This window comes from Colletes latitarsis, chromosome 3, assembly GCF_051014445.1.
Source record: "Colletes latitarsis isolate SP2378_abdomen chromosome 3, iyColLati1, whole genome shotgun sequence".
NCBI classification, from domain to species: Eukaryota; Metazoa; Arthropoda; class Insecta; order Hymenoptera; family Colletidae; genus Colletes; species Colletes latitarsis.
The window spans coordinates 42,040,205-42,064,335 of NC_135136.1; the positions used below are offsets into that span (position 1 = coordinate 42,040,205).

The window sequence follows — 24,131 nt, forward strand, 5'->3', positions numbered from 1 at the left end:
TATCGTAGATATTCGTCTTATGTATATCCCTTAAGAATCGATGAATCGAATCATTCTGATGGGCGTGTGTAGAAAACGCTCGAAAGTCGGGACCACTCTAAAGTTTGTATGAGTTCATGATGCACCATTCACGACAAACAGCTTCGATTGGACGCGCGAAAGAGCTTAATCGAATTTGCTCGTTTGCGCGAGCGAAGCTGTAAATAATGTTCGTTATAGATGGGAGTGTGACCCGGAGGGCAGCCACAACTTAACGGACTTTGAGTGACTGGGGTCGCCAGTTCGAGAGATGCTGTCGGCATTATCGTGCATCTGCTTTTCTCCTTTCGTCTCGCCGATTTTTCTCGCCTCTTCCATCCCGACGAATCGTTATCGTCGTCAGCTGTTGTCAGCTGTCTGTGTAATTTTGCCACTAATCTCTGCGCGATTCCCTCCCACTTTCTCCCCAATAATAATTATCGCCGAAACGAGCGGGATGCGGTTCGAGAGAAATGACGTATAACATTGGGTCCAACGGAAAGTTCGTGTGTTTTTATTTGAAATAAATACTGTATTGTTTTCGCGAGAAGTGATTTATTTAATCAATGACATAATTTGCATTAGTCTCTGTTATTTTCTCTCACCGTTCTATGGATCTTTTAATACCATATGCGTAAGATAGTGTAAGGTGGTTTTCTGGCCGTCTTTTCAAAGATACGAGACGCGATCGCGTGAAACTTTCCTTTCGCTGAGGGCAAAACATCGGATACAATCGTAAATATCGGGAATACGACCAACGACGGATGAAATACGAGTCGTTTTCGCGACGAAGAGGAACAGAACGCGGAGATTCGAAGACGCAGGAGCGATGTGTGTAACGCAATCTTATCATGCGATAATATTGAAATGCAGTTCCTTGGCGACGGCCGGTGAAATAAATCAATACGCAAGCCGCTCTATTTTTTTTCTTTTCCTTTTTTTTTTATTCCATTTGGGGAAGGCACGCAACAGGAACTGTTTCCTTCGCCAAGAATTATATAGATTTTACTGGCATTCACGGCATTTAACGAACACAGTTCGTTGCCTTTCGAAGGATGAACGAGCTAATAATGCAGAGTACATAAATGTATGAAAGAAACACTTTTTTTACGGAAACGCGAATGTCTTGAGTACTCGGTTTCGTTCGTAGCTTCATTTTTTTCACTTTGCCCTCGTAACCGCATTGAATTAGGTTCAAACTATGAAATGCAAATGTACATAACTGACCTGTGCAACTGCACGTATTGAAGACACGATAAAGTGGTTCCAAAACTTTGCGAAACGCAAGTATCATCGAATTAGTTCGAAAAGTACTGTTATTGTTCCTCTTGCCTCGTGTACAAAATAACTGAAAAAGAAAACGATACTTAGTAATATATTTACAAGACGATTTGTCGAATTGTTATTTTCTATTTTTAATTTTAACGTCGACCCTTCTTATCCGAGGACAACTGCGCTAAATAAGATTATCGCGATCTGTTCTCTTTCGTCTTTACAGCTTCGTTTGCACGTTTAGACAATTATACATTTCGTTGACTGTAAAATATCTCGTAAAAATTTGACACGTGCGATCCCGATTTCTTGAAATCTAATGGAACCGATTAATTTTTGTTTGCAGTTCACGGTCGTATTTTACACTGTGGCGTGTAAAACTAATAAAAAAGAAAAGTACGATTTGAAATAATTTTATAATTTTTCTTTTATACCGACAATATTATTTAACGTGTTTATTTTATCTCTAACGCAGTCTATAATAACTAAAAGATGAAACACCGTTCGCAATACAATATTTAACGAGCAAATATTCAACTTAAGTACCGTAAATATTTTTTACTTTCTTACGATTACTATAATTTTCCATTGTCGTAATCGCTGCAACGAATTTAATTACTCGACAGGAGATAATTCGAACACGTGTAAGTTTTTTTCTTACCAATTTGTTGAAAAATCAACTACACGTAATTATCGTTTTCTTATACTGTTCTTTTTGATTCATTATTTGTCCTTCTTTAAAAATATAGAGTTACACGCCGCTTAGTTCTTTCTTTCTTTTCTTACTGTTTCGAAGTCGAAAGCTTTCGAAAGTATTTCGTTGCGGTTGCGTTACGGTTAAGAGGTTCGGTAAACGAAGCTTTAAAGGCACTTAGCTCGCTTTGTCTGCGAGCAGGAAAAAGGAAAGCCATTTTCTTGGGCAACGTGTGCCACGTGGTTCCAGGCACGGTTCTGTGAGAACAGATTCACCTGACTCGCATACCAATGGTCTGCTTACTGCCACCGCTTACACCTTACCGACAATTTGCCAGCGGCAAGAACGTTTAACGCATCGACACGATCCTTGCGTGGGAACAACGCTTTAATTAAACGCAATCTGCCATCCTCTTTTTTCCTTCGTCCGATCAAACCATTTTATTCTTGGATTTGTCGATAAAAACGGTTACATCATTTTTATTATGTAACCAGTGTTACACACGGATTGCGTTATTTATGATAACCGAAGACTAAAGTATAACTTAGATAAGTGAGACGTTCAATTAAATGTCCTGATTGGCTTCGCAGAAGTCCACCATCTTTTAAAATTCTAACGACGGAGTACCGAGTGTCTCGTAGAATGTGGGAATCATTTTAGCAATGGTTAAAGAATTCAAATACTCATAAAGAATACAGACTATTGTTTACGGTTTGTTGATCAGTGTTATTGGACATTTTTAAGGCGACTCGGTCCTTAAGATTCATTCGAATCGTTCACTCTATCCTTTCTCGTCTGTCTACTATAAGGCTGTTCTACTTAAAACGCATGGCACCGGAATTGCCTCGTCTTCCGGATGTTTCTACGTGCTCATGCTCTCGTATATACTTGATACAAGGAATATAGCGAGGTTGACAAATTTTAGAGACCCTAATTGTTATAATCATCGTAAAGAAAAATTATACACGTGTCCACTACTACAGCTAAATCGTATCTTTGATATATTTACGCCATTCAAGAGTTGCGCGAAAGAAAGTAAAAACAAACACACTACTCGTGGAAAAATTCCAGCTCACAAAGTGATTACCTTGTTTTTTCTCACTACCGCTTAGTTTGCAAAGCATTATCGAAATTGCGTAATTATGCAGATTATACTCGTGGAGCCGAGAATAGCATTTCCCACAATGTATATTAAGGTTTTTTAGCATGCTCAAATATTTCAAGTTTGCTCACACAAACTTGAAACCCGGGGTCAATAACATGGAACCCAATATATCAAATTCTCACACCTATCTCTACACTGTCGAAAACGTTCCTCTCAGTGTCAACGAGCGGTGATTCAAACAATTCTTAGCTCGATTCGATACTTTTGTGTTCCTTCGTGCCTCTAGTTCTAATACTTATAGGCGGGGGCGCGCGTCTTTGAACATTCAAATACGAAGTTGTCGAAGTTTTCAGGCAGTTCTTTCAACGGTAGTCCGGTATGCTGTATCCGTTCCGTCGCTCCTCGAAAAAGAACGATCGGAACAACAAAACCGTGGAACACGATGTACGATACTAGCCGTTGTATCTAATCTCTGCGACGTCGAAGAAGCGTCCGGCAGAGTGCAACGAGAGTAAATATTGTAACAGAAGGGGGAACTTTCGGTGTATCGATGGTCGGCTATTAATACTGTCCGGTTCTTAGTGCTATACGCAGCATCGACTGTCTTCGATAAATAATAAACGGTGTTTTCCATTCGTGCGTCTGATTGTCGTCGATTCGAACGAAATCGGCGGTAAGATTGTCGCGGCGATAGTCTTTAATCTATCGACGTAAACGAGAAAACATGATCCTCGTCGCATTATTTTTCGCGTTCGGCGTTCTCGCCGCGACTGGCCAGGGGTACGATGATCAGTGTCAGTGGAGAACGGACGAGCAACTTATCTGGGAATACGACGTCAGAAGATCGTACAGAATCGGCGGATACCAAGTGCGTGTGATTGTAATTCGAGCATGATAAAAAATAAAACGCTTACTTATTGCCGTTTACTTTTATCGCTGAACGCTTTTGATCGACCAGCAACGTGTATTGGCTCTCTAGATTAGGGGATACTATACTTCGCAACAATAATATTGGAGTTGTGTGATAAGTCGACGTTGATTGAAAACTTACATTTTAAATATACATTAAAAGTGTAGTTGTATACGTACTGAATGCTTCTTATAAAGTAATGACGTAATGTTGCACGCCAAACTTGTCGCAGCGTATGTTTGGGGGCTTATTGTCGCGCAGATCTGGTACTTCTTGTATGTTTTTGCTATCTTTTTCCAGATAAGCGCGAAGTTGAAACGCCTGAGGTGAAAATAAAACAAAAGGACCAACAAACGTTTCGTAGACGCTTTTAATACTTACAGTCGCTTGCAGGAAGTCGAGGCGGAGTACGGGCCGACGAACGTGACGATCACATGCATAGGAGTGGACTCTTTGTCCGACGAGAACAACGGAGTCATGTGGGTTACTTCCGGTGGGATAGGACACAACTTCATCAGGATTAAATTCAGATCGAAGTACTCCAGAGGACTTCGTTACCGAGTCTACGTTTACGGGAAACCGTACTGAAAAGACAACGACAGCTTTTATTTATTTACGCCGGCAATTATGTATGATTGTACTTCAATGAATGTCCGTTCAATGATTGTACGTTAATAAATTTTTACCAAACTTCCACCCTCTTAGAAATTTAACTGAGCTGCAACTAAATAAGATAATTCAAACAATTACAGTATAATTATAAGTTTAACTACACGCTAAACTTTACCTTCCTAGTCACTTTTTCTAAAGAATAGAAAACAATGTTAATATATACATCTGTATGTGCAGGTATGAATTATGTTTACCTCGACTTCTGTCAGCCATTGTGGAACCAATCAGTGTGTAAGCAGGTACCGGGTAGCAGCCCCTCCTAGGTCCCTCCCTCTTGATCGGTGCTAGAAAAGATTAGATCGTTGATATTTATAGATGAATGCTAATAATTGTGCTGTTTCGATAAAACAATGACGACGGTTGTGACCATCGATCGTAAATCCACGAGATATGTCACGATTAGGTTCGTAAAGCTGGAATGTCGTGACCAGAGCGATTGGACTGGATAAAAGTTTTCCGTACAAGTATACGGAGATCGGGAAACCATTAAAACGAAGGTACCAGCCGCAGATTCCCTCCGACAAGTTCGACGAATAATGAATCTGAAGAAATATTTTTCTCTCTGCGTGCACGAAACAGCAATTCTGCGACGGGCCATGCAAACCGGTACTTCCGGGTTCTCAAATAATCGCAATCAGACGACGAACAATTCGTCGACGTATCGCGTTACCGTTTCCGCGGTAATTTTTCCAAATTACTCGAGTAAATGTATACTTTCTAAGGAGGCCATATAATATAATTTAGTTGTTTAAGTGTTTATTCGTTATGCTAACTGCGTATAACGAATCACGGAGCAAATTGAGATGTTTCATCATCTATCACTTATCAGTGTAGGTAATCTGTTTTGCCAATCAAGCAAGATAAGTATTCAAAAATTGCTGTATGTATTCGCTTAGCATTGGCTTTTGACCTAAACAAAGATAAGTAAGTTTTGTTGGTTCAGCGACATTTGTCTCCACGAATTGTTTTTGTATTGATGATGTAACTATTGCAAATAGCTTTTGTGCACAGCTTTTAAAATCTATTTACTCTGATGCTTCTGGCTGTGTTTATAAATTTAGATATCTCCGATCTTGACATAAGTATAAGTATACAGTAATAGTATTCTGAACTTAGATGTAAATTCTAACTCAGGTTATTCTGTTTCAGAGTCTGACCATGGAGCGTGGGCGTCGATGGCTTCCTGCAAGAGGGTGTTCGTTTCAAAGTACAGGGCAGTTGTCCCGAGACTTGCAAAACTTTTCTCAAAAGTAAAATGTCTGGCACACTGAATAACGTCTATAAATTCCGGGAGACGAATCGATAAGACAAAACAATGGCTCGATGGCCTGAAAAGTTACCGGTCATAAATTACACGATGTGCACGGCAGGCACGTTATCACGACGCCCGCCGTGCATCGTTAACTGACAAAACTGAGTTTACGACGGTATCAAAGTAGTCGCCGTATTCGACGGGAACAACCCTTCGGGTCCGTGGATGGGGCCAGAGCCACACAGCTCGCGTGGACGCAGCCAGGCACGCGATCACACGCGATCAGGATAACGGCAGGAGGATCGCGACGCCGACGCCGACGCCGACGCCGGCGCTTCAGTGAAGGCCAGCCGTCCGTCCGCGTCGAACGCAGTCGTTGCCCGTCGACAGGCCCTGAAGAAACTGTATCGCCGCCAGCCATCCTTCATCGTCCATCCCCGTGCCTTCTCCAGATATCACCAACAGTCATTGACGTCTTCTCATTACGACAAACCAAGATGTCACGGGTGAGTCGTCGCGGTGAAAATAATCCACGATTAATAGTAGAACTTTGTTCGTCTGCGCTGCATTTATCAAAAACAATCGCTGCACGGTGTATCGTTTGAACTTGACTGATCTATCGAAGAATTTCAATTACTTCGGCTGGTACTAGATAATGTATCGGTTTGGCGGAAGGAGACGCTGCAAAATGAAGTACCTAGATCGCAAAGTATCTTTGAATAAATTATTTCAGATGCGATTGTATTCAAACTTCTATTGAGCCGATAGTAATGGTTCCCATGAACGACTCCGCTATCGCTAAAGCTCGGAACTTATTTTTTTCCAGGGACGGAAGTTTCTTGGTTCGAGAAACGCGATTTCGATTAGACTTGCCCGCGGTAGCACGAGTTTGAAATTAATTCTGAAGTGCCGACTCGATAGTGCTCGCCACGCAATTAATCAACAAAATCTTCGATCGTTCCGTGAGATCTCCCAGGTACAGCAAACTTGGCCCCGAGAAATGAGATAATTAGCGCCGCTAGTTAACTAGTTTCGCTACGGCGAGGATTGATTGACTCCTTCCATTAACTCGAACCCCATACAGTCTGACGCTATGGAGAATCGAGTAAACGAACCCGACACCGGTACTCTCCGGTTTCCATCGCCCTCGGGATAATGATCTTTGACCTATAGTTGTCTATCGTTAAATCTAGGGGTTTCCAATAAGAACGATAAAACACTCCCATAAAATATTACCGAGTGGTATAGTTCTTTTTGGCTGGTGAACTCGATGGTCCTTATTTTTTTTTAAAACGAATTTAACGATTCAAGAATATTTCTCGACAATAGAAACCGCCTAACGCGGGTCCCACTTCTTATTGAAAGTTTCATTGATTTTCTCTTCTGTAGAATACGCGAGGGTGGGAGGGAGGGGATCAAAAACGTGTTCCCTGCAAACGTATGAATAAATTATGACTCGGTGTGGCAACGGGGTGACCACTGTCCAGTTTTACGAAGGCGTGACGCATTCGGCTTACGCTCGAATATAGTAAATTAGCTGGCCTTCGGGGTTGATTCTGTCACGTGTCACAGAATACCACTCCCATCAGCTTACCACGTGCTGACTGGCGTATCCAGAACTGTCGCACATATTTTTAAAGCCGCACTTCCCTTTCGCGTTACCGCCAAATTTTATTCATTAACTACCTGAAACATTAGAATGCATTTGAATATTTGTATTGGTAAAAGGGTGCCTATAATTAACCCTGTAATAAATTATAACTAATGGAAGAGACAGTGTGTTAAAATAATAATATAAAACGAGTTTTCTTTAACAAGTGGAACATACGTAAGCGTAAGTTTCCTACACGCAATCAGCAGCACGTATGTAGGGTCCGTCTGCGGTCGATACTGCTTAAGGCAATCATTATATTATATATATTCCCTTTTCCATGGAAAATGTTCACTTTTCACCTTTCAGCGTTAAACCTTAAACGTTGAAACGAGGTAAAAGAAAAGGTAAATTGCAGGTGCATTTTGTCGAACGAAACTTATAGAAATAAATAGCGAAAGTTCAGCGTTATGAGAGTACACGGATAAAGAGTAGGGTGGACCTCAAGAAATTTTAGATCAGGATGCAGAAATTAAGTTTTCAAGTCCAACATTAACGAAGATACTCGCGTAATGGTGACTCCGTGTTTGATATTTCGTCTAATGCTACTTTATTTCGTCGGCAAAACACGAAAATCTCTAATCAATTAGGACACGACAAATCACGCGTAGGCGAGTTGAATTACTTGATGGGCTCTCGCAATCGTTTCCCCGCGTTGCGTGAGTCGTGTCGTTTGGCACGTGAACTGGGCAAATGATGAACATTGACCATGGTAATTTCCTCGGCTCCGTAAGACGTTCTATTCGTCACGTCTCGCCGTCCTTATTAATTAACAAGCTCCTGATAATAGCGTATTAATTTCTCCCCGGCGTTATTAATAAAACGCGCCAGCTTCCTCGACGACCCGTGACGAAGACACATTAAACGAACGCAATTATTGATGTTTAGGAATCGAAACGATACAACGACCGAGTGTCAGATCTTTCCACAAGGGAAACAAATTTTCCTCAAGGGGATTTCCTTGTGTCTCGGTATCAATAACGAGCAATATTACGAATTTTTCTTTGATAACAGTGCTTGACATAATAAACTGAACATTTTGGGGAAATCTATATCGAAAGTTGAAGCAGGTATGGAACTTTTATACTAAAAATTATCTCTACAAACATCATTTCTCCGCACTGTAATATGTAAGTGACTAATTATACATATACAATTGTTTGTTTGTTATATTTACGTAAGATTTATATGGAATGTTAAAAATGCATAACTTAATAGTCGCTAATGGCTTTGAAGCTGATGCGACATTGGATAAACGAATAAAAAATGTAGAATATTTAATATTTCATGAGTAAATATAAATACAAGCGAAGGTCGATATTTGATCATCGCAGAATACAAGATGCTGTATTATTCATCGTTTGTTTCAAGCTTTCGATACATGTATTCGATACTGTATATGTATTTCAATTACAAAATCGTTCGATTGTGTCCACCCCTGCTTGTAAGATGACCTCTATAGTAGCCTCCCTGGAGATACATAATCAGGCGCCTCTGATAGGCGATTCGCAGGCAAATTCGCACACAGAATCTTGTATCTATGCAAAACGTCGCGACTGGACATTGACCGTTGTTAATTTCCGCGGACGAATCTATGTCGTTTATTTTCTTTCCGCCTTGTAGACTGTCGGTTCTTATCTCGGTGTGTGTATGCCTTGACGTAAGAACGTTTAGGAATTTTTTTAGGCAAGTTTCACTAGACATTACATTACGAACACACAGATTAACTCTTTTGAAAAAATTATTTTTCAAAAGGAACAATGGTCATGGTGGAACAAATGATCCCCGATACTAACCACCGAGTTACAAAGAGTCAAATAACTTCGTTACTCACCAAGTTATTTTCGATGCATACACTCAGATCCGATTTAGATGAGTTTTGTATCTGGGAGTGTAATGACAGACCGACGAAGTGGGGAGAGCGATTCGGTCCTCCTACAAGCTATTTCGCGTCGCCTGATTGGTCGAAACTTTATCAATCTTTCGCTATGAAACGGAACGTTTGCGACGTACGAATCTTTTGAAATTTATAATTTTTTCCAGAGGTGCATCGGCATAGTTTTGTTACTAATTTTGGTCGGCAGGGACAGAAGAAGAGAAAAACCAAATGAAACGATTTCAGACTCCTCATAAACACTTCATGATAGATTAAAAAATAAGATCCATCTCGATTCCAGGGTGAGTCGATTAAAAATCAGAAATTTCGGAGGCAACTATGAATCTAATTCGGTATTCGAAGCGTTTAATCGAAGCTCGTTCAGTCATGGTCAAGGACGAGCACAGGCGTCCCTTTGCAAAACTATGTGACCGTGAATTCTCGCGTAGAACGACCCCGAATTCTCTCACGCTATGCTCTTTCGATGCACTTATCGGTGGCAAGCGCGGGCTTGCGATCGATATCAACTCATTGCAATTCTTTGGTGCGAATTCGGAGATTCCTCTGGAAGCAAAAATACACGGAAATTAAAATTAAAACTAAAGGATCGTCGATCGAAAGGGTTTTGCTGTAATTTAAGCAACGGGTATACTTTCCAATTCCGTGCAACAAGATTACTCTTATTTGACGTAATAAATATCTCGAAATTTATTACAGATATCATATTGAAATTTGAACTGTATACAAATGGCGCCTTTGTATCGCCTGAATTAAAAATAAGTTGATATCATCGATAATTTCTTTTTTTTTAATTATTATTTAAACGTTAAAGTTCACAAAATTCAACATTTAATATTAACAAAATTCTACAATATTATTATCAAACTAGTGTCCCTTTAGAAATTTCGCCCACTGTATCCCGTCGCGGAGAAGCGTTACACGCTGTGCGCTCAGTATCCCAGTGTCGTTATCATTGACAGGATAGAAAAAAGTGAGAAAAGTGGAAGGGGACACGGGGGAGTAGATGAAGTCTCAACGACCCGCGGAACGATCGTCTGCAAAAACTCGTTTAGATAGGAGAGGCGAGCAGTTCAATCCGGTTCATTCGTTTCCTCCGTCGGTTTGACACGGTTCAAACTCCACGACCACGAGTGCGATTATTGATTTGACAATTTGTCGCAGGAACTTGTATCGAAACTAGAAAACACAACGGTATCGATTGATTTACAGAAAAATGGCCCAAGGTGTCTAAATTTTTCGGCGAAAAAAAAAAATTTCCAATCGTTCTAAAAAAAATATTTTTAGTAGCAGGGGTCAATTATAATCATTTTTGATCAATAGACATACCCCCGAATTCTTACGCACTTTCGAGAAAAAAATTCCTCACCGAAAATCTAATTTCTGGGCCGAAATGCTTGCCCGAAATTTCATGCGAATCTTTAAAACGTCATAACTTCTGAACGGATTGGACGATTTTAATGTTTAAAAAAGCAATCAACGCGTATTTTAGTGAGGAATATGTAGAAATTCTAAACATTTTGGAGAAGTTGCTCCTTGACCCCGTAAAATGCGAAAAACCCCATAAAAGTGGTCCAATTTTCAAACGGACATAACTCCTACAATACTGAAAATATTTCAATGAAATTTTTCTCTGAACTAGAGCTCATGGTACCTACAAAACAGTATTAGACAACTTTTCTGTAGGGCGTCAAACAAAATTGCTAAAAATGAAAAAGGAATTTTTAAGAAAAATCGACAGGGGGTAGGTGCCTAAATTTTTCCGCGAAAAAAAAAATTTCAAATCGTTCTAAAAAAATTATTTTTAGTTGCAGGGGTCAATTGCAATAATTTTTGGTGAATAAACATACCCTCGAAATCCTAACCAGTTTCGAGAAAAAAATTCCTAACCGAGTGGTGAGCGTCCCGGATTTAACACTAGTCTGACCCAGCACGGTTAACAATTACTGCCAGGACTGACCTTCCTTTCTCCATATAGTTTGTTCAATATACAATCTTCGCGACAAAAGTTAATCACAGCCAAATAAGTCCATGCAAACTCTTTTATAAAAAGATAACTCTATACTATATATAATTACACACGCGCGTACGTACGAAATATGTACAAGGACATAAGTGGGGTCACAACCGCGTATCTTTAAATACGTGTAACTCAAGAAGTTACTTACTGTGTAGGAAAAATGAATTGATGGAGTGATGAGGATGTTGTCAGCCTTCCAATTTTTTCGCCATTACTTATTGCTGTTAATTGAATAATTAATATTCGTATCATTTGCTCAGATTCGGGGCACATCGATCTTCAGTATAATTCACCATTTCCATCGTGGTTCCCTGAAAATTTAAAAAAACATCACTGTAAATATTTAATATTCCGAGGGTTGACTATCCCCTTAAATTCGTTAAATTCGATGAATTCGATCGTCGCGGGTTTCCTGACACCGTGCAATCACGGGAGTCGAGTTTGAAACTCGATATCGCTTCGGTCGGGACACGTGATCGGAAACGAGCGGAAATTTTCAAACAAGAAAACTTTTCCGCATCGTTCACCGTTCGTTAATTGTTATTACTATCAACGCGAATGATCGAATGTACCCAACGCGGTTTATCTTGTCGCGATTGTTAGTACAGCTGCGAGATTCTCATAGGGTTGCTTGAATGGCGGCCACCACGAAGTCAGCCCGTACGTTGAACTTTGGAGGTCGTTTCGTACGGTTCAGGCGCGAAACTGATTGCACTAATTGCGACACAGAGGAAATGCAAGGGACAGCGCGTATAGATAAATACGATAAAGTGATATGAAACAGTACATCCGGGTATCTCTATTACTTTTGAAGATACGAAAATATCTTAAGAACTAATTATTATGTATCTTAGTATTCGTGACTTCTAGTATTATACTCTGGCAGTAAGAATGATCTAAGACGAAACTTCCTGTTTTGCTGTGAAAGAATTAGAAGATGAATAGAATCGATTCTACTTGTACCGAGATTCGTTCAACAACGTCCACGTTTCCGGCCAAGAAGAAGGGTACCCTCAACGCTTAAGCGGGCGGTCAGACGAAAGAGCCCATTTAAAGTCGTGTTCACGAGAAGTCGTAGAAAAGTTGGGACAGTGTATTTGGAGGGTGATATCCTCGCGAGGAGGATAGGCTCGCCATATACATATCGATTGGTGCCATTCGGTGCCTGGCAGTGGGTCGTGCTTCTTCTACTTCCATTCGCGCAGACACCGGATACGACAAAGCTCTACTAGCCCGAAAGAGGAAAATTGAGGAGGCGCGACCACGTTCGGACTCGTTTCGTCGGCAAATCGCTTCTGCAGACTGTTGGGCAATCTAATTTACTGTAGCGCCCAAAAATATATCGAGTCGACACACACGTAATTGCCGTGTTTTACTTCTCTTTTAGAGTTACAGTTACGGCTTGTTAATTCCTAATTGTTATTAGGTCTGAAGAAAGAGGGTGCGGTGAAACGGACCATCCTAAGTCTAAAAATTTCTTCTTGCGTGATTCTTACCGCCGATCGTTTCTCTTGCAACTTTTCTTGTACTCTGGTCAATTGTTCAACGTGCAACCCTGCTGTAATTATCTCATTACGCTCTTCTCTCCATGAGGGGTGGGTTTGGATTCTGGCTGAGATTGTTAATTTTCATCTATCCGGTCTCTTTCTTAGCTTAAAAAAGAACAGTGAGATTGGGAATGAGAATTGGGAATCGAAGTAAGGTAGAAAGGGGTGGGAAGAAGAGAAACACAGACTGTGTAACTACGCTTCATCGCGACTTGATAACACTTTCTTGGCAGCTTTGTTTGTTGCTTTTACACGGAGATTAAGATGAACTAGCGTAACTATAACTGGTTTGAATGCGTCATCTTCATCGTCGTTACATCCTTGTCATTCTTTCTTCCTGGTTATCGTTCTGGCGCGTGCGATAATTCCGTTAGGAAAAAAGATCGTATCGGAGATCGGCGTATAGAATTTAAGCTTCGTCAACAAATGGATATGAATTTTTTGCGATCGTAAACAGGCTGAAAATTGAAAACAAATATTTTTAGAAATATTTCAAGTTTTAAACGTATGTGTTTCAGCCCTTATCCAAAGGTATTCCACAATTATCGACGAGAGGACAAATGGAAAGGCGGCGACCACCGTTTCTCAGAGGCCATAGCAAAACGAAAGAGGTATTTCGGTTTGTTAGCTTTCGAAAATGTGCTTGAAGCATTGTACAATTTAATTTATTAAGATATTAAACTCCCTATTTAGGAAATCCAATGGCAGTACCACAAATTATATTATTTGTATACGATGGAAATTAAATCCGTAAATAAAATATATTATTATCGTTATATGATCTCCTTATTATATGATTTTGTCCAAATGATCTTGAACAACCAAAAAAATGAAAATTCTTACGTTTTTACCAAAATATTGGCGCCGTTCTCCAACGAACAATCTCTTTTTACATTTCTTGTATCCTCAGAAGATACTTGCGTTAAAGGAAACATCTTGTACACTAATAAATTTATAATAATCAATTATTATTTTGATTATTCATTGCATTACTCTATTTTCAAATTGTAATTGATCTACAATCGTTTAATATACTTAAATGCACGTACATGCACTATAAGTGCATCAAACACGCTATCAAAGAACCGTAGATCATGTGTATGCACTTTATGTGCACCCTACTCCCTACTAAGCAACAGTAAACAATATGTAAACAGAAACATAACCTGAATGACGAATGCATCGTTTTATGTTTGAGTAAAACTATTTTACTATGATATATTTGAAGCAAAGAAAAAAAATACAAATGTAATATTCAAATTTAAATTGCATTGATTTATAGAAAATTTGGTATACTTTCCAATATGGTCTTCTTATCACATTTTTTATGTAAGGAGTAATACTGTTGCAGACGGACAAAAGTACAGGTAGTAAAATGGATTCTTCACGGAGCACGGTCAGTGGTAGGGGGGAATGCACAGGTGAAGAAGATCTATCACCAGATGTATTGGTGAGACAAAATTTTGAGCTACGTCATCGTCTTGAAGAGGAAGCAGCCAATTATAAAAGACGGTTGGACACATATCGACAAGCACAACAGCATCAGGCTGCTTTGGTTTCCCGTTTGCAAGCCAAAGTAAGCTTTATATTCTCTTGGATTTTAATTGTTGTACTTACAGTAATAATATATGCTTTCAGGTTTTACAATACAAGCAAAGATGCTCAGAACTTGAAAATCAAATGGCAGAGTCTGTTATATATGATTCTAGTAAAATTGTAAGTTCTGTGCCTCCAGCAACCTCTGCTTTAGATGCAGCACACCATACATTGAGGGAGATACGTGAAGAACAAATCCATGACTTGGATACTGCTTTAAAAAAACTTGCTGATGAGCGCAAGAGGCAATGATCCTTTTTACTTTGTCTGAAACAAAAAGTATATTTGATATAGATGTTTACAACTACAATTTTTTCAGGTGTGATAAACTGTTACAATTAAATACAGTATTGAAAGATCAGTTAGAAGAATCACATCAAACTAATGAAGCAGTCACCAATGACCTGCAAAAGTTAAGTAATGACTGGGATGTCTTAAGGGAAGAATTGGCTATCAAAGAAGAAGAATGGAGGGAAGAGGAACAAGCATTCAATGAATATTATACTTCAGAGCACAATAGATTATTAAATCTCTGGCGCGATGTTGTGTCTGTAAAACGATTATTTGCGGAAATAAAATCTACTACAGAGAGAGATTTATTAAAGATGAAGAACAACATCATTTCCACCTTTAACGACGTTTCATCGGCTTGTAGCAATACAGGATTTGCTATGAAAATGAATGCAGCTGTACAACCAATGGTAAATTTCAGTTCTCAGTAGTTGCTACTGTACCTGAAAAATAGAATTTTATAATACTATAATTCGATCATATGTTAGATATCACAGCAAGCTCAACAAGCACAAGAACAAGTTACAACCGATTTGAAAGTGGAATTAACTGCGCTTAAACAACAGTATGATGTGGCTCAGAACGAGATTCGAGTAAAAGAAGATAGAATTAATCAACTTATCCGTGATGTTCATACTCTGGTAGATTCTACAAACTAACAATATTGACGAAAGCTGCTAGTAGAATTTCGAATGATAACAATTATGTTCTATATTTAGGAAGAAAGATGTGGGGAGGCAGAAGCAGAAGTGCATCGCAATGTACGTATACAAGACGAAGTTGAAATTTTACAGTCCGCATTGAGAGACATAGCACACGCTGTAATCCAAGATGCAGAAGCACGCGATAACGAAAGTACACAAGCACCTCCTCATCTTCACTTATCTCCTAGTGGACCAATCCCTCAAAGATCACCAAAAAGAGGTACAAGAAGCAACACTACTCCAGCCTTTGCTGAGAGTACAATCAGTGCTGTACAAGCAGCTCTACATAAATATCAATTGACTATTCACGAGCTTCAGGTGTGAAGATTTTATATTGTATGTTTGGTAAATTGTAGGAATAAAAGTTCATCTTATAAGGTGTCTGTAAAATTTTGTATTAACGCGTTTCGCTAATTTATTGTGGCAGGTAAAATTACAAACTAACAAAGAGCAATTAGTTACGAGTCGTAAACAGTGCGAAAATGCCGAAGAGAGTATTAAAACTTTGGAGAAAAAAGCAGAGGAATTGATCACTGAATTAGATGCTGCTCGATCTCAGTGCACGCAACTGACTCAAGAAAAAGATATGCTACAGAAAAGTCTGGATACTGTAAGATTGGAAAAAAATGTACTTGACAAAAGTAGAGTGGAGATTAATAGTATGGTGCGATTATTTTCTGTTGTATAAAATCATAATGATATTTTGTTGGCGTACAAATTGACGCGAAACATTTATTTTCAGATGGAAAACTTAAACAGTGATTATGAAAAGCTTCAGAAAACTAATAACAAATTGCAAAAGCTTTGTGATAATTTGGAAGATGAGAAACTGTATCTCCAGAGTGAGCTCACTAGAGTGTCCAAAGAAGCAGAATTAAGGTATGATAAATAACAACCTTAATTCGTATTGTTACTAAATAATATCACAAATTGATCCATTAGGGAACTAAATCTCCGTTCAGAAGAAAGTAGATGCAGTAAAATGAGGGAAGAATTATTAACTTTACGAGAAGAATTAAATAAAGCGTATCTTGCAAAAGATATGTTAGATCAACAAAAGCTGGAAACAGATGGATTAATTTCGCAAATTGAAAAAAGCAAAGGTATTCATTTTCTGTTTATTATGGGTTAATATTTTGCTAATTTAAGTATCATTTAGGTGACTTGGAACTTGAATTAGAACGCCTACTGTTGGATAAATCTGACGTGCAAGAAGTTTTAATGAAGTTAGAAACAGTTTGTAGTAACCACGAGCAAGAAAAACAGCGATTGCAGGAAGAATTGAAAAAGGTAACAGAAGATAAAAATAAGTTGGCAAGTCAATGTGCAGATCAACAGAATGATTTGGGCTCACTGAGAAAAGAGCTGCTTCAAGCGGAACAAAGTAGACTCGATTTGGAATCAGAAAAGGTTACTTTGAACGAGAAAGTAAAATTTTTGGAAATTGAGAAGGAGAAGATCGAAATAGAATTGGCACAAGTTACTCGTGAACGTGGAGATTTGAGCAATCAATTATCAGTTTTAGCGCGAAAAAAAGAAACGTTAAATGAAGAACTAATGAGAATTAGACAAAGATTAGAACAGGCTAACGAGATGAATGGTAGGATCAATCGAAATTTGGAAGATCTTGTGAAAGACAATGAAGAGAAACAGGTAAATTTCATAAATTACTATAAAGATTTTATTTTATTTTTTTAAACAAATGTGTTCTTATATATTCAGGTACTTCTGGAAACAAATGAGAAAGAAGTTCAACGATTACAAGAGCAACTCGCATCTATGCGCAGTGAAAAAGAAACTTTAGAAGGTGTTTTATTTGATACTCAAACTAACTTGGAAAATATGCATGTGAAAAAAACGTATTTGGAAAAAGAGCAAAAAGAATTGTTAGTAAAGCAGGAGAGCTTAAAAGGGCAAGTAGAAAGACTGACGAAGGAATTAGAAAATAGCGAGAAGCATGCACAAGAAATGAAACAAACTTTGACGCAACAAAGCGGCGATCAAGAAGCTGAATTTCATCACATTATTTCTAATATAAAAAAGCATAGTGAAGATAATATCAAAAAATTGAACGAGGAAAAGGTAACACGTTTACATAATAAATATAGATTTCCGAAATTACAGGAAAATTTAACTGAATTTATTTACAGGAGTACATAAAGGTAAACTTGGAAAAGCGGCTTCAGCAGTCTTTGTTGCAACTTGGCGGAGAAAAAGACAATGAGATAAATCAGTTGCAGCAAAGAATAGATGAAATGCAACAACATATAGAAAATTTATGCCAACAACATGAAGAAGTTCTTCTTAGAGCAGAAAATGATAAACAACAGGCCCTTCTTATGGGTACTAAATATTTTAATTGCATTTCCAAAATTTTACCATAATTTACTAACTTGATGCAATAATATCTTTTACAGCTCATCATGATCAACAAGCATTAATGGAGAAGCTCGAGGGCGTTTTGCGTGAAATGCAAGAGGAGAAGAGCAATGTGGAACGAGTTAAAAGGGAAGCTGCGTCGCGTGCAGAACAAGAGCGTAACAATACAAATCAATTGCGCGACGAGTTGAATCGTCTTAAAACAAAATTGGACGAGGCTAAATTAAAAGCTGACGAGGAGAAAATAAAGCTCGATCTAAAAATTGAAGAACTCGGGAAGGAACGTGAATCGGCGCAAAGGGAATCTGAAGAGTTGCAAGTTCAATTGCACATGACCGAAGATAGAGTCGATAGCTTGCAAAATCAGTTGCACGAAACAGTTAGAAAGCTTAAAGATGGTAATTTGTATATTTATATTTCGTAATAATCTGTTATTATCGCTTCAACTAGCATAAATTTTCAGTCGAAAACCTTAACGAAACGTTACGCAAAGAATTGGTGGATGTTAGGAGACAGTTGGCTGACTCCACGTATGAAAAAGAAAAATACAATAACAGTAACAAAGAATTGCGCGAACATGTGAAACGTATCGAAAGTGAGAAAAGAGAACAGAGCAGGATATTAGAAGAATCGTATCAAAAAATTGCAGGTAATTTATACGTATGTATAACATTGAGTTGTATTGCTATTCATATTTTATATGTTACAATTACAAAGCACTGGAAGATATGAAAGTAACTATAGATGCAGAGAGATCTCGTCTTCAATCGCAGCTTCGCGATGTGGAGCGAGAGATGTTGCAATTGCAAAAGCAGTTACGCTTCACTCAAGATGAACTACAAAAGTCTCATCAAAATAACCAGCAAGCACAAAGCGACGAAAAGGAATTGCAAGCACGACTGACGAACGAAACAGAAGAAAGAGAACGGTTACAGCTTCAGCTGCATCAAGTAAAGAAACAGGTAAATTCTATGTAATTACGTAATCAGTTATTAGAAAAAAATAGTGATACATGTTTCTTTATTCAACAACAATTTGTGAACAGCTAGTAGATGCAGATAACAGTCTGGAGGTGACGAGACAAGAACTTGGAAGACTACGTTCACGCTCTGATGAAGAGGATGAAAGGTGGAGAACCAGAGAACAAGAACTATTGGTCCGACTTGAGGATTGTCGGTGCCGCGAAAGAAAACTTGAGGATCAAAAACACAATTTAGAAGTTTGTTTGGCCGATGCCTCCCAGCAGATTCAAGAACTTAAGGTGAAACTAGTATTAAAGCTTCTAATTTTCGAAACTCAATTGTGAACTATTTAGGCACGTCTTGGAGGATCCGAAGGACGTGTTAGAGCTTTAGATGCTCAATTATCGCAACTGGAAATTGCGAAAAAGGAGGTTGAGCAAAAGTTGAGTAGCGTAGGCTCTACTTTACGTCGTATCGCGGGTATTCAAATGGATGGAAGTGTTAACATGCCTTTTAAATTGATGAGTCCTTCGAGAAGATGGAGCCCAGCAAGAGGTACATAATCAACAAATTGTTATAGATGATTAGCAGTTAACATATCTACGTTATAATTCAGTTCAAGACCACACTGACTCCAACAGGGATGTCATATTTGAGGTTGACCCTGAAGTTGTTAGAAAGGGTGTGCGATCTCTAATGCAACAAGTGGCTCAAATTGAACGCGAAAGGGTACCTATACTTTCTTTCATTGCAATTTATAATTATTGTTTAACTAATTTTACAATATGCACTTGTTCGAATTTCAGGATGATTATAAAACTGAACTGAGTAACTTGAAGAAGCAGCTAACGGAAACTGAAGAAATTCAAAGTAAGTCAGACACCCAAATAAACATGCTATTAACTAATATCAGAATTCTACAAGACGAACGGAAGTCGTTGGAAGTAAAACTTTCTCAAAAACAAAGTGGTTACGAAATGCAGGTATGTTTCTATAATATTTTGATAATAATATTCGTTCAGTTGCTTATGAAGACATTTTAGTTGAATGCATTGCAACAAAAGACGGAGGAATGCGAACAGTTGAGCGAGAAAGTCGCAAATCTGGAATTAATGATGAGCAGCAGTTCTGAAGAAAAGTCACAATTTGAAGTAAGAATATTCATCGTTTTCTACGAGGAAATATATATATTCTTTTCATTATTACATGATCAACAATTTTCTAGGAGAAATTAGAAAAATTGAAGCATGTTTTAAATAGAACCGAAAACGACAAACGTAATTTGCAAGAAGAACTTAACAGAAGTGAATCCCGTGCTACGAAACTGGAATTGCAGAGAATGTCATTGGAAGGTGATCTCCAAAGATTGCAAATGATGTTCCAAGAAAAAGAAACACACATTCGTGTATGTTGTTTGCATAACTTTTGATCTTATACGAGAAAGTTATAACTATTATTTTTTCTCCTAATCATTTCATAGAAACTACAAGAACGAAATGAGACTCAGAGTCGGACCATGGCGAGTTTAGAAGAACGGTGTGCTTCGTTGAAGTCTACGATAGAACAAGTAAATCTTGCATTAGAAAAATCATCCAATACAGAAACGGAATTGAAGAACGACAATAATTCACTACAACGTCATGTTATGGAACTAACAACTTCTTTGCAGACTGCTAACGAAAAAGCTAAACAGGTATTGAAATATAATATTTTAACGTTTCGTCTATCAAAAGTGCCAAGAGTAATCGCTGTACGTTTCGTTTTAGTTGCAAAAACAAGTCACAAATACTGAGAACGAGCGTAGAATATTATCAGAACGCGTAGAATCCTTGCAACAGTCTTTGAGCGATCTAAAACGTACAAACCAGACGTTGACAGATCAAATTGCCCGTTTACAAAATGAATTAGCAAACAACGAAGTGCAACGTTGCACCTTAGAATCCCAATTAAGAGTGGTCAGTTATCCGCAAGAACAAACCACGAATAAAGACGAAGAATTATTACGGCAATTGCAAACAGCACAGAGAGAGAGAAGCGAAATGAGAGGAAAAGTGGATGCTCTCAGTGATAAGGTAAATGTTTACAACAAAGGAAAGAATTTATGAAAGAGATTATATAAAATTTATATCCTTTATATTCCAGATGAAATTGTTAGAAACAGATAAACGCAACTTAGAGCGTCAGTTGTCTTTGCTTAAATCGACCAGCGTCCGAAGCAAAAGTTACGAACGTCCTGAGAAAGCACACGCAGAATTATTGGGCACAAGCTTCGACATGGATCATTATGAACAAGAGAACAGAGAATTGAGATTGAAAGTCCGTAGATTAGAAACTCAGCTTGCAGAAAAGGAAGCTGAGCTTATAAGAGTGAAGTCGAGTTACGCTCATACTCATTCAATATACGATTTTAGTCGAGACAGAACAGGAGAAATTGAGAGATTTAGAGCCGCCCAATTGCAAGCTGAAAAATTGTTAGAGGCAAGAGAGCAGAGTCATCGCCAACAAGTCTTACGATTGGAAAATCAGGTATCAACTTTCGCTATTTATTTCTGTGGAATCTTCATGAATATTTGTTGTACGAATAAATCATATAAACAACAGATTCAATTATTGCGGGAGCAACTTAATCAAGAGATCAAACGTCGACAATTGTACGTTTTGCGAAGCTCAAGAGCTGGGAGAGAAATGCAGCAATTGAGACAAGTATTAGGCGACTCATTGAGAACAGTAGCGCAGGATCCATCGTTAGATGCAGTATTATTGGAACACGAAGCTCGAAAGTTGGATTCTACTCTAACAAGTACTACCAGTTTACCGCCATCGTTAGCTTTACCTTCACCACCATCGTACGATAGATCTTCCACGCCAGCACAACTGAAATGAATTACAATACTATTTCAGACTGAATTAGATGTGAAAACTACCCGTGTTCAATGATGTTTACTACAGAATAGTCTATAAATAATTCTTTTATTTATGTGAACATGGCCTGACGTAATTTATGCTAGTCATAAATGTACTTAAAATTTATTACCATATCATCCGTATAAACCTCAAATCAATGTTAATTAATAATATTAAGATGAAAGGTATTTTAACTTTTTGATAATAGTAGTTTGGCATATAGAACTTTTTACGTAAATTTTTTTATACAAGTTTAGAACTGTTTTAACTGGAAAGTCAATACAATTTTATAAAATAATCTAGATGCCTAAATCGAGATTATTCTAATACTGCAGAATAATCCAATTATTAAGAGAGTTCTTCACTTTTTTAACTATTTCTATATCATGTTACTCATCATTCCCAGCAATTCAAAATTTTTATAGGAATCAAGGTCCATAAAGAGAACTTAATCTCAATCCGTCCATGTATTATGATAACTGTAGTCTTTTATCATTAGCATTACAATAACTTTAGTATTTAAATATAAATTAACAATTAACTTATTTTAATATTATATTGCTGTTTTAAAATACATTTTCGGATTGCCAAGCATACGCTAATGATCCGTACAATGGAGAGCACTCTTGGAGTAAGTTGTACCAGTAAGAATAATGCTATCTTTAGTCTCGTCCTGAGACCAAAGAGAATCATCAAACAAAAGCATTGTAGAGATATGCTTCTGATTATGCAATAGACGAGTCGCTAAAATCTGCCATAGCGTAAAATGTAGAGAATGGTACCTTATAAAAAAGTACCAAGAATGACACACATAGTTGGCAATGAATGGATTGTGTCTATTCTTTACTGTTAAGAATATAGACATCTAATCCACCTAAAATATTTAGCTGGCTTAATTGAGCTGTTCTACTTGCGGATCATAGAATATTAAAATATTTTTAAACAATCCTTCGTATTTTACAATTGAAGAAACAATAGAATATTGTATTATGTTAATATTTTAACTCAAATACAATTATCATGGAATTTTTCAACATTTTTATTAGAAAAAATTATCGTAAATCATATTTAAGCATTGTAAGTATTCTATGTACTGTTTATTTATATTTATATTTTAAATTATTGTTCAAATTTGTTGTTACCACGACTATGGCGCACAAAATGAAAATGTGTGCAATCAAATTGACGATAAAAAGAAATATTAAAGAAAGGAGCTTTTATGATACTAGTCATGACAAAATAATATTATTACTTTTAATATTATATAATTATATGATACGTTAATTAATGTTCACTTTGGTAGAAATACATATACGTATATATATGTACAATAAATAAACTATTGCAAATTGAAGATTTGTTATCACATATTATTAGTTAATAGTAATTCAAATATTGAATTAAATAATGAGTTTCTTGTTCTTATTAAAAAGGAAATATTTAAAAGAAGAGACTAATATTTTTGAATCATAATTTAGGCGGACTATCCGACATACTTGAACAGTCTTATAACGGTCGATCTCACTCGATATTTTCCGATCTAATTCGAAATTTCTTATTTCTTATTTATGTTGTTTCCAATAACGACAAGATAGTCGTTTATTCGAACAATTAGATATGTGTTCATGTGCTTCATTTTATATATTTTATAATTATAAATGTAATCATATGCTAAACTTTACCACCCTAGTTGCTTCCTCTAAGAAATGGAAAACCTATTTCGCTATTTAATACAATGTTAATATATATGTATCTGCACGTACAAATGTGCATTATGTTAATTTCAACTTACATCAGCTATTTCGGCATCAATTAGTACATAAATTCGGGATAAAACTGCATCAAGCGGCCTGATTTTCTCGATTCGTTCAAACGTTTGAATGTAACGGCTATCTTTCCGAATTTTCCCGATCCAATCCAAACCGATCATTTCACACACTCTTACAGAAGTCCTATGATTCACTGAGTCGTTTCGTGGTGGTAGTGCATTTAGGTGAAAATGTACCTATGAAAATATGTATTACTAACATATAAAATATAGACATTATAGACTGATATAACAAATTATTCTTTATATCATACTTTATGCTTTTATATTGCAACTAATACAGAAATAAATAAGTACGTACGTCTTTTTGGCGCCATTATTGTACTCTGAAAATCACTAGAATTCTTGTAGGAAAATCACACACATATTGTGAATGTTTCATAAGTTTAAATAAAAATTCTACTTAAGCCGATGTAACAAATAATTTTTTAT

At 37.4% G+C, this 24,131-nt stretch overlaps 2 protein-coding genes across 6 annotated transcripts; both read left to right on the top strand.

Moving 5' to 3' along the window:
• The first annotated feature begins 3,430 nt into the window (after positions 1 to 3,430).
• Positions 3,431 to 4,693, top strand: LOC143340575 (uncharacterized). Of its 2 annotated transcripts, none has more exons than XM_076762722.1 (2): positions 3,431 to 3,957; positions 4,383 to 4,693. In XM_076762722.1, exons 1-2 carry the CDS (start codon positions 3,875 to 3,877, stop codon positions 4,585 to 4,587), a joined length of 288 nt encoding a protein of 95 aa, XP_076618837.1. In that variant the 5' UTR covers positions 3,431 to 3,874; the 3' UTR covers positions 4,588 to 4,693. The 2 variants fall into 2 exon arrangements, with proteins under 2 accessions (XP_076618837.1, XP_076618836.1); XM_076762721.1 differs by having other exon boundaries at positions 3,453 to 3,957; positions 4,393 to 4,693.
• Positions 4,694 to 5,810: 1,117 nt separating this feature from the next.
• On the top strand, positions 5,811 to 23,170 carry Root (ciliary rootlet coiled-coil, rootletin). Of its 4 annotated transcripts, none has more exons than XM_076762710.1 (26): positions 5,811 to 6,429; positions 13,554 to 13,646; positions 14,387 to 14,611; positions 14,674 to 14,876; positions 14,951 to 15,332; positions 15,411 to 15,563; positions 15,642 to 15,944; positions 16,054 to 16,290; positions 16,369 to 16,505; positions 16,569 to 16,729; positions 16,786 to 17,279; positions 17,349 to 17,708; positions 17,777 to 17,969; positions 18,044 to 18,403; positions 18,469 to 18,654; positions 18,723 to 18,967; positions 19,051 to 19,266; positions 19,321 to 19,522; positions 19,584 to 19,696; positions 19,774 to 19,950; positions 20,011 to 20,118; positions 20,193 to 20,372; positions 20,448 to 20,660; positions 20,734 to 21,039; positions 21,110 to 21,493; positions 21,569 to 23,170. In XM_076762710.1, the coding sequence occupies exons 1-26, from the start codon at positions 6,421 to 6,423 to the stop codon at positions 21,848 to 21,850; spliced, it is 5,922 nt and encodes a 1,973-aa protein (XP_076618825.1). In that variant the 5' UTR covers positions 5,811 to 6,420; the 3' UTR covers positions 21,851 to 23,170. The 4 variants fall into 4 exon arrangements, with proteins under 4 accessions (XP_076618825.1, XP_076618826.1, XP_076618828.1 ...); XM_076762711.1 differs by having other exon boundaries at positions 18,750 to 18,967; XM_076762713.1 differs by lacking the exon at positions 5,811 to 6,429 and adding an exon at positions 6,846 to 6,899.
• The last annotated feature ends 961 nt before the right edge of the window (positions 23,171 to 24,131 follow it).